Source organism: Trichoderma ghanense (assembly GCF_004382785.1).
Source record: "Trichoderma ghanense strain CCMA-1212 chromosome Unknown scaffold_0, whole genome shotgun sequence".
Taxonomy (NCBI): Eukaryota; Fungi; Ascomycota; class Sordariomycetes; order Hypocreales; family Hypocreaceae; genus Trichoderma; species Trichoderma ghanense.
Genome location: NW_027395663.1, coordinates 802,979 through 812,983, shown reverse-complemented (window position 1 = coordinate 812,983; position 10,005 = coordinate 802,979). Strand labels below are relative to the sequence as shown.

The following is a 10,005-nucleotide window of genomic DNA, read 5'->3' as shown; positions in this document are numbered from 1 at the left end:
CCATTAGGAAGCTATTGCGGCCATTAGCAGGACGGGCGATGCATGGCCGGGTGGATGGGAAAAAGGGAAAAGGGAAAGGCGAGGAGGGAATTGGGGAAAGGGAAAAGAAGGGGTGGGAAAGCACCTTGTGATGGATGATTTGAACGAGTTGCTGCGGCCAGACTGGACATGGTTCGTGAGGGTGTTGGGGCTTTGGCGGGCTGGTTCCAGTCTCGAACGCGAATCGCCTGAGCGCAGCGCCTGGGCTCCGTCTGCGTCCGTGTGGGCAGCGCGATGAAGCGTAGCATTGCATCCAGTCCCAGCCCATCCCCGACCCCATGCTCGTTTCCCCAGGCTTTTCAGAAGATGCTGATGAGGGGAAGGGAGGCTAGTGGTAGCCGCGGAGGTTTTCATTTCCTACAGTATTACCTGCACAATACTATCGAACGGAAGGAACTCGCAGCCTTGCCTTAGCTAATCGGCCGAACCCCATGCGGAGAAACGGCTCCTCCTGCTCCCCCAGAGAAAAAAAAAGTGGAGGGGCCAAACAGACAACAAAAATGCAAGCCTCTGCCCACTTTTCCTCCCTGTATTTGACCGTTGATAAATCCCCGTCTCGCCTCGAGCCTCCGGAAGACGCGACTCTGCCTGCGTTTCTCCGATCCCAAGGCAACGGGCACAGGCACCGGCACAGGCCCTTTAGCGATCGGCAGCCCCCAGAGCCATGGCCACAGCGGCCGCGGCAGCAGCTGGCGGCGCGGCGGCGGTTGCTGCGGGTGCAGACACAGGTGCGTTCAGTCCCGTCGCAGTCGCAGTCGCTCACGTTCCCTCTGCCAGCCGCGTGGGTGGCACCGGACTGGAACCATCGAGTGCAGCCCTAGAGTGGCCCCCTAACTAACGCTGCCGTGGCTCCTCGGCCACAGGCGCTGCAGGCTCTACACATGCAGGCCCTCCAGGCCCTCCAGGCTCCCGGACAGGCTCCATGGCAATGGGCTCAGCAGCGCCGGCGGGCTCTGTAGCTGCAGGCGTCGGCGCTGCGGCCACTGCAGGCGGCCCTTCAGCTGCTGGCGCTGGCGCTGCCCACGCGCTCACCACCTCGCCCGAGTCTGCCTCAGCCTCCCAGCCCGGCTCGCCAGCCGCCTCAACGACGCCGCCGCAGAACTCGCTCGTGTCGGCTGCAACCTCATTCCACCCCCATCCCAGAGGCCGTCTGGTGAGCAGAGCCTGCGACCGCTGCCGCCGGCGCAAGGCCAAGGTCAGTCTAGTCTGTTCGCTGCTCTTGCATCTTGTTTGTCATTGCTCCCCATGCCCCTCCTCCTCGTCCTCTCCGTCTCTTGATCCCTGGTCCCTGCTCTTCATATGTCCTTACTGCCCGTGTCTCCCCTCCCGTTCCTGTTCCCCTCCTCCCGTCGTCTTCTTCACTTGCGTCTGTTATGCGTACAGACCATACATACACCACATCAGCATACATGACAAGCGTTGTGTTGCGTTGCGTTGTGTGTATTGTATTGTGTTCATAACTCGTTCATACTGCAGTCTCACCCCAACCCCGATCTTGTCTCTGATGCTGCGCTACTCCTCCGTCTTACACCTGGATACTCTCTCCTTGCCACCACTGACAAATGCTCTCCCTCGCCCAAAGTGTGAGTACCTCAGCGCCGTCGATAGCTGCACGCACTGTCGCGATGCCCACGTGCAGTGCACTTTCGACCTGCCACTGGCCCGACGCGGTCCCAAAGCGAGGAAGAAGAGTGACCAGCCCGGCCAGCCGCCTCCTGAACCGAGCTCGCTCTCCACCGCGGCTCGACCCGGCCAGATGCCGCCGCCGCTGACCTTCTCCGGCCCCGCAGTAGCCGCGCTGCAGCCCTTCGCCTCGTCGTCGCTGTCGCCCGACGCTGCCTGGGAGCCCGTCGAGCCCCTGAGCATCGACAACGGCCTGCCCCGGCAGCCGCTGGGCGACCTGCCCGGCCTCTCCACCATCCAGAACATCTCGACGCGCCAGCGATGGATACACCTGGCCAACGCCATGACGCTGCGCAACACGACGCTAGAGCGCGTCTCGAAGCGATGCATCGACCTCTTCTTCGACTACCTCTACCCCCTCACCCCCCTGGTGTACGAGCCGGCCCTCCGGGACGTCCTCGCATACATCTTCTCCCAGCCCTTGCCTGGCGTGAACCAACCATCGCCTCTGTCGCAGCTCACGCCAGACCCGACCACCGGCACCACCCCCCTCAGCGCTGCCGAGTCGTGGGCCGGCTTTGGCCAGCCCAGCGGCTCGCGAACCGTCGGCAGCAGGCTGGCTCCCTGGGCCGACTCGACCTTCACCCTGGTCACGGCCGTCTGCGCAGAGGCAGCATTCATGCTACCCAAGGACATTTTCCCCGAAGGAGAATCCGTCTCTGAGATCTTGCTGGAAGCCTCACGAGACTGCCTGCATCAGCACCTCGAGGCCGACCTGGAGAATCCGACGGCCAACTCGATTGCCATCCGGTACTTCCACTCCAACTGCCTCCACGCTGCGGGTAAGCCCAAGTACTCGTGGCACATATTTGGCGAGGCCATTCGCCTAGCGCAGGTCATGCAGCTGCACGAGGAGGCTGCCCTCGAGGGGCTCGTCCCCATCGAGGCAGAGTTCCGCCGCCGCTGCTTCTGGATCCTGTACTTGGGCGACAAGTCCGCCGCTATACTCAACAATCGACCCATCACCATCCATAAGTACTGCTTCGACTCCGGCATCACCACGCTATACCCGTCGGGCATTGAAGACGAGTTCCTGAACACGGCGTCCGAGCCACCCCGAAAGAGCTTCATTTCTGGCTTCAACGCAAACGTGCGGCTGTGGCAGTCCGCGGCTGATTTGCTGCTGGAAATCCGCGTGCTGCAAGACCAGATGATGCAGCACTTCCGGGGGTCCATGCCCCCCAACCATGTGCTGCCCTCCGCGGACAGGCAGCACCTCGATTCTCTCTATGTTCGCTTCATCACCTGCTTGGACGACCTCCCGCCGTACCTCCAGTCGTGCACGCTGGCCATGGCAGCAATGGCCGAGGGCAACGGTTCTGCCGAGTCCAAGCAGTACGTGATACAGTGCATAAACCTGCAGGTGACGTTTCACTGTCTGCGCATGGTGATTACGCAGAAGTTTGAAGATCTCTCTTATTTTGCTCCTGGCGTTGAGCAGGCTGATCTCAGAAAGTCGGAGATTGTACGAGACATGCTGAGGGTGATGAACGAGGCGCCCTTTTGGGGCCTCCAGGCCAATGGCGAGCCCAACGTGAGTTGTTTCTTTTTCTCTCCTCTTTTCTGCGCACCCCTTTGTCAGGTCCCCCCCTTCTTTATATCCATGCGGATATTTATATAATCAAGCTTCGGCACTTGTTGTTGCTAACCTGTCCCGTTTGTTATCTGGATGCTGTAGGTTGAAAAGATTCGCCTTGTCGGAGCTAGTTTGCTGGCCATCATCCATCGCAACCAGGATTCACCCTTGGCTACGCGAGCTCGGAGCGACTTTTCCGTGCTCTTGGATATTCTCACGCGGTTGGACTCCAAGGCATCAGACCAGTTGAGGAATACGTCTAATACCGTTGTTGGCTAAATGCGTGTTTGGAAAAATATTGTTGAAGATGATGTAAATATGGCAAGGATCTCGTTACTTCCCCTTGAGCGTTGCTGGGTATCCCCCCCTCCTTTTTTTTTCTGTCCTTTTTTTCCAGCAGGGGGACAAAAGGCGTTTTCCTTTTCCCAGTCAGGGGTGTCCGATTTAGCATTTGAGTGTACATCTTCCCTACCTTACTCAATGAGCGTATGGAGATCTCCCGTCATTCCGGATATTCATCCCGTTGGTGTATATATCCGTGGTTGGGCTTTCAAGGAAAGGGTTGCAATGCAGTGACGCCTTTGCGAAAGACAAAAAATAAGCGAAGGATGAAGTCTAAAAAGGATACGAACAGGGTGAGCTTGAGACTGAGACAATCGGGGAATTGGCGGAGAAACACTGGACGTAACGCTGCGAGATTCCCCGTTTTCTGCTCATTGCGTTACCTACCTACTTTACTGTGATCTTCGTGTGTATAAATGAAGTGTGTATAAATGAATGAGTGTTGGTATATTGCCTTTCTTAAGGAAAGTCATATGTGTGTATGTATAGCATGACAAAAAGCATATATACATGTAAAATGTGAGGCTTTGCTTGTGGCCTCTTTTTTCCCCTTGCGTTTGGTAGTGAATGGCTTGATGTATGTAGCATTGCATTTCGAAACAATGAGGCTAAGCTTGGAATTTGGTACCGCTGATGACTTGCTGGCTTTGCGTGCTTACGTGCTTGCCTGACTTCTGCGAACAGACAGGGACACGCTGACAGACAGACAAACAAACAAGAAAAAAAAAAAAAAAAAAAAGACGAAAGGGAGAGAACACAACATGAGATAAATAAAGACAGAACTCAACAAAGAGGGGTCAGGGGCAAGGAGCAAGGGGTAATAGGACGAGTCGGGGAGGCATGAGAGAAAATGCGAGGTATAGAGTGAGGAAGAGGGAGTGAAAGTGGTTGTGTGTGAGAGAGAGAGGAAGAGGAATGAGAGAGGAAGATGCATAGAGGCTGAATGCAAGGTGGCTACCTTTTTTTCTTTATGCCGACACTTTAACCCTCTGCCGGTCCGCAAACATGTCCTTGAGGACCAGGGCGGACTTCTTGGGCGTGCGCTTGAGGGTAGTGTAGTCTGTGAATGTGACGCCGAATCTGGGTCCGTAGCCATCTGACCATTCTAGTTTGTTGGAAGAATGTAAGGTTAGTTTTGAGGTTGTATTAAGGGAAAAGAGGGGGCGTTGGGTATGAAGAACGCTTTGCCAGAGGGAGGGAGAGAGAGAGAGCGTATGGATGACTTACCCAAGTTATCGAGCAACGCCCACGCAAAGTAGCCCTTGACGACGACACCGTCCTGGGTAATGGCCTTGGAGATGGAGTCCAAGTGCGAGTCAAAGTAGCGGATGCGGAAGGGGTCGTTGACGGCCTCCTCGCACGTCATCTTGTCCTCTCCGGGGCACGGGCATCCGTTCTCGGTGATGTAGATGGGCTTGCCGTACAGGCCGTACACCCGGGCGAGATGCTTCCGGAACATGTCCGGGCAGGAGCGCAGCCAGGCGAGGCCGCTCTCTTCGCCGACGGGGCTGCCGTCTTTGTTCTCCTGGTGCTCGTGGATGCCGCCGAGATAGTCCGTCTCGGGAACGGGGCCGTCCAGGTGGCGCGCGAACTGGGAGGTGTAGTAGTTCATGCCGTAGAAGTCGGTCTCTCCGGCGTTGAGGATGGCAAAGTCAGCGGGAGTGAGGGCCGGAAGCCTGTCGCCCAGCTGTCTCTTCATACTCTCTGGATAGTCCTTCTTTAAGCTATCAGGCAAGAGGGGGTCAGTTACAGCCGTTTACCTAGCCTTGAATTGGCACAACTCACAAGATGGGATTGGCGAACCACCCAATGTGGAATTCCATCCGTCGCTCAGCAGCCTCCTTGTCCCTGGGCTCACTGCTGTCCCAGGGCTCATAGTAGTCGCCGTTGAGCGAGATGCCGATCTGGCCCCCTTGCGAGGGGCGAAAGTCGCTGCTGTAGACGGCCACGGCGCGAGCATGGCTCATGATTTGGGCCTTTCCGGCGAGCCACGGCTCAGTGGCAGTGTCGCCCTCGGTGGAGTGCTTGTTTATGCTGCTCCTGCCCGGGGCGTTGCTGCCGGTGGCATATCCCTGAGCGTGAATTAGTATATAATTCGCAACCACTCTGATGAGTGAGATGAAGAGCGGGTGCCGGAGGAGTAGTGGCATTGCTAAACGACTCACATAGATGGCCTGGATCCACGGCTCGTTGATGGTGATCCAGTTCTTGACTCGGTCTCCAAAACGTTCAAAGCACAACCTCGCATACCGCTCAAAGTCCAGCTGGACCTCTTCCACGTTGAGCCAGCCTCCATAGCGATCGTGAAGCGCCTGAGGCAGGTCCCAGTGGTACAGAGTCACCCAGGGCGTGATACCCCGCCTCAGCAGGGCATCAATCAGCTTGCTGTAAAACTCAATCCCCTCCTCGTTGACGGGATCCAGCCTGCCGCCGAGGGGGATGATGCGCGACCAAGACAAGGAGAAGCGATAGGCCTTTGCACCATACTTGGTCAAGAGGTCAAAGTCCTCGTCGTAGCGGTGATAGTGATCGCAGGCAACATCACCGTTGGCGCCGTTGGTGCGCGAGGGCTCCAGGTGGCAGTACGTGTCCCAGATGGACGGCCCGCGGCCGCCTTCCTTGACGGCCCCTTCGATCTGGTAGGCGGCCGTGGCGAAGCCCCATTCGAAGTCGTTGGGAAGAGCTAGCGACTCGGGCATTTTGGGCTATCTGCTTTGGTTTTTTTCTTGCTGCTGCTGCTGCTGCTTCTTGTGACCTGGCTGATCCTTCTCCTTTTCTCGTCAATCTGACTGAGTGTGTCGGAGGTGCGTACAGAGTACGAAAGTATGTGTCCTGCCTCGCCCACGGACGGTAGGAATCAGGGATAATAGCTCAACTCAGGCTAATCAGGCACAGGTGACCAGAGCCCGTTATCGAAACGGACCGACCTCGATGAGGCTCATCGTCGTGCCAGGGGGAACGGCTTTATGTATACCCACACGTGAGCCCGGCCATGCCTTGGTTCTCGCCTCTCGCTGCTGTCTCTCCGCCTGCTCTCCTCCGCTCAGAGCCGTGTGGAGCCCATTACTCCGTCGAGAACGGTTCGAGTCGTGGGGATTGTACGTAAGGAGGAGTCGACAAGTTCCTGGATCTTCGTCCATCGTCTGTGGTCCCGCTCATCCCTCACCTGCCTGTTCCCTCCCAGACATCCGGACCGCCATCTTGTTGTGCCTACCTTACCTTATCTCGAGGTCCATCATTTCCCCAGATGCAGCAGATTCGCCCCCAGGGTCCCCGATACCCCGTGCCCGCGAAGACGGAGGTGCCCCGATGGGGAAATAAGGGAATAAGGACGGGCGTTGTGCGCCATCGAGAAGCCGGCGAGGATCCGTGATTGGCTGCGCGTGCTTAGCCGGCGTCTGTCGAATTATCCGCCCTTCTTCGAGGCCTCGCAGCTAGCGCTGGCCGTCGCTCCACGGACGCTGATTTCTCCGATTCGCCGGCCGAGATCAAAATTCGATCGGGTGCCCCCCCGTGGGGAAGAGACAAACCCTGGGTGCCTGGCTGCGCGCTTACTTAATCTCTCTTGCATGCTTAGCCTGGTCTCAATCTCTATTTGACCCGTCGATCGTCTTGATCCGTGATGCCTTCGAGACGGTCGAGGCATGCGATGGAATGATGGATTCATGCTGTTGTTGAGCGTTGGAACAATGGCGACCGTCCACCGCTGGCCGTGGCTGCTCGCCCTGACCGAGCATGGATTGCCCAGTGACTAAGCAAACGCCGTGCCGGCGCAATTTTTTTGCGCTCGGTGAACCTTCTCTTGCGCGCGTGGCGTGACGACTCGACGCAGCAGATGAGCTGAAGCTGGGCTCCCGAGTGCGCCCAAACTCTGGCCTCTACAACTCCTTGCAAGAGACGACTCCGATGATGTACGATGGCTCCCTCCGCGGCGCGCACAGCTGACGGGATTCCAATGCCAATTGAGCTGGCGCGAATACCCCCGTTTTGGCGGCGCAAGAATGGCATCCTGCTGTATTTTCTGCTCACATCTTCGCTGCTCGCCAGCGCCGCGCTTGGGATCGACGGGGTGAGTCTTGTTTACGAACGGTCTTCCATTGGGATGATCAAGCTAACGGCGGGAAATCGTCGCAGTCAATGACCAATGGCATGCAAGTGCTCCCGACGTGGCAGGACCAGTTCGGGCACCCCCAAGGCGCAGCCCTGGGCTTCTTCGGCGCATCGAGTGCCGTCGGCGGCGTGATCCCCTTTATATTTCTCGGCGGGATCAGCGACAGATGCGGGCGCCGCGTCCCGACTGCCCTCGGCTCGATCGTCATCATCGCCGGCGTCCTGATTGAATTCTTCGCCACCTCCCTTGCCATGTATATCGGAGGCAAGATTGTGCTTGGGGTTGGGTCCTCGCTAATTCAGATGGGCGCGCCAGTTCTGGTGACGGAGCTAAGCCATCCCAAGGAGCGAGTGCAAATCACCACTTTCTACAATACGTCCATCGTGCTGGGATACGTGATTGGCGCATGGGCGACATATGGGTGCTTTCGCATCCCCGGATCGTGGTCGTGGAAGCTCCCGACGCTTATCCAAATCATTCCCTCGGCGTATCAGCTCAGCCTAATCTTCTTCTGCCCCGAATCGCCTCGGTGGCTCATAGCCACGGGTCGGATGAGAGAAGCGCGCGCGATTCTGGTCAAATATCATGGCGAATGCGATCCCAATTCCGAAACCGTCAACTTCGAGTGTATCGAGATTCGGCAGGTCCTCGCAAAGGAAGCGGGACAGAACATGACTTGGGTGGACTTCTTCTCCTCGATACCAAACTTGAAGAGGATATCCCTCTGCTTTGCCACCGCCGTCTTCAGCCAAAGCTCGGGTAACCTGCTCGTGTCAAACTATCTCACGCAGATTCTCAAAGATACCGGCGTCAATTCCGAAAAGGACATAACATTGGTCAACGGGATGGTGACGCTCTGGCAGTACATCGTGGCGCTCTCCGTCACTGCCTGCGTCAACAAGTTCAGGCGGCGCACCTTCTTCCTCATAGGCTCCGGAGGCGTTACGCTCACTTTTATCGCCTGGACGATTGGGGCCCAGCAATATCTCGAGCACGGTTCTCTCGCCGCTGGCCGGCTAGTCCTCGCATGCATCTTTATCTTCCAGGCCTTTTACACAATGGCCTGGACCAACCTGGTGGTGACATATCCCCTGGAGCTGGTCTCGTATCAGATGCGAGCCAAGACGTGGGCCTTTGTCCTGCTCACAGTGCAGGTGGCCACCATCTTTGGCAACTATGTGAATCCAATTGCGCTGCAGAACATTGGGTGGAAGTTTTACATTTACTATTGCATCTGGGTGGCGTTCATATTCGTCATTGTATATTTCTTCTTCGTCGAGACCTCGGGGCCGACGCTGGAGGAGCTAGCGTATCTCTTTGACGGGAAAGAGAAGAAGAAGCAACTCACGGTTGAAATACAACAACGGGACGACGAGGAGCTTCGCACGCAAACCGAATCCCTAGGGGCGAAGTCGGTTTCCGGTTCATCTGTATAAAAAGAAACGACAAGGTGGGAGATGCGTGGATTGAGGATTAGCGAGATTCATGTTTATAGACTGGGCATATAGAATGGGCATGGCGTTGGTTTTGAATTCGGACAAATGGACATAGAATAGATACCTCGGTCAGTCAACCTGGTAAATACACTTCCGGAATACCTCACCCCATACTAATGGAAGCACAACAGAAGCATCCAATGCATGCTGGTGGACTTATTAGGTAACTCTCCCCGGAGCTTGTTTCGTCTCGCTAACAGGGGTTTCAACAGGCAGCAGCTGATCAACCCCCTTCCCGCATCTCCACCAGGAGGGGGAAAAAAAGGTGAAGAAAAGGCTCTTGGGCTAGAGACAAAGCGAGTAAGGTGGAAATAGAACGATTCGACCACGTTCAGGAACAAGAAAATGGCTCAAACCTGGCAGGATCCGGCGGCTCATGGGCTGCGTGAACAATGAGAAGATGCAAGTCTCCCAAGATGGAAAGCCGGACCGCAATCCGCTTGAATGGGATTGACTCGCTGGTTGGTGGCTGATCGGGCCGGATGCCGTGACGGACTCCCCAAAATGTGACGCTATTCCAGGTGCCAAAGCGTTCGGGGCTAGAACCGGCACTTTGTAGTAGCAGCAAATTTTTTCCATGGACGGGGGTCGCATCTCTCTGTGTTTGTGTGCCTATGGCGCGGGATGGTTGGTGATATTTTCTCCGTGTGCTTCATCTGCCGTTGAGCTAACGAATGTAGGGCGGGAGATGAAGTGGAGATGGAATTTGCGAGAGAGGTGTGGATGATATCATGGTTGTTTTCAGCTACGAGTGCCAT

The 10,005-nt window shown here is 56.6% G+C and overlaps 3 protein-coding genes across 3 annotated transcripts; 2 read left to right on the top strand and 1 right to left on the bottom strand.

The window, feature by feature from the left end:
• Positions 1 to 317: 317 nt before the first annotated feature.
• On the top strand, positions 318 to 3,577 carry CCMA1212_000283 (uncharacterized protein; the record flags this gene model as incomplete). The annotated part of the gene is made up of 5 exons (XM_073697759.1): positions 318 to 323; positions 683 to 767; positions 936 to 1,234; positions 1,622 to 3,256; positions 3,401 to 3,577. The coding sequence occupies 5 exons, from the start codon at positions 318 to 320 to the stop codon at positions 3,575 to 3,577; spliced, it is 2,202 nt and encodes a 733-aa protein (XP_073563588.1).
• Positions 3,578 to 4,608: 1,031 nt separating this feature from the next.
• CCMA1212_000282 (Beta-glucosidase 1B) lies at positions 4,609 to 6,339 on the bottom strand (the record flags this gene model as incomplete). Its single annotated transcript, XM_073697758.1, has 4 exons — positions 4,609 to 4,745; positions 4,868 to 5,364; positions 5,426 to 5,712; positions 5,806 to 6,339. 4 exons carry the CDS (start codon positions 6,337 to 6,339, stop codon positions 4,609 to 4,611), a joined length of 1,455 nt encoding a protein of 484 aa, XP_073563587.1.
• A 1,438-nt stretch (positions 6,340 to 7,777) lies between these two features.
• CCMA1212_000281 (Lactose permease) lies at positions 7,778 to 9,187 on the top strand (the record flags this gene model as incomplete). Its single annotated transcript, XM_073697757.1, has 1 exon — positions 7,778 to 9,187. The coding sequence occupies one exon, from the start codon at positions 7,778 to 7,780 to the stop codon at positions 9,185 to 9,187; it is 1,410 nt and encodes a 469-aa protein (XP_073563590.1).
• Positions 9,188 to 10,005: the final 818 nt, after the last annotated feature.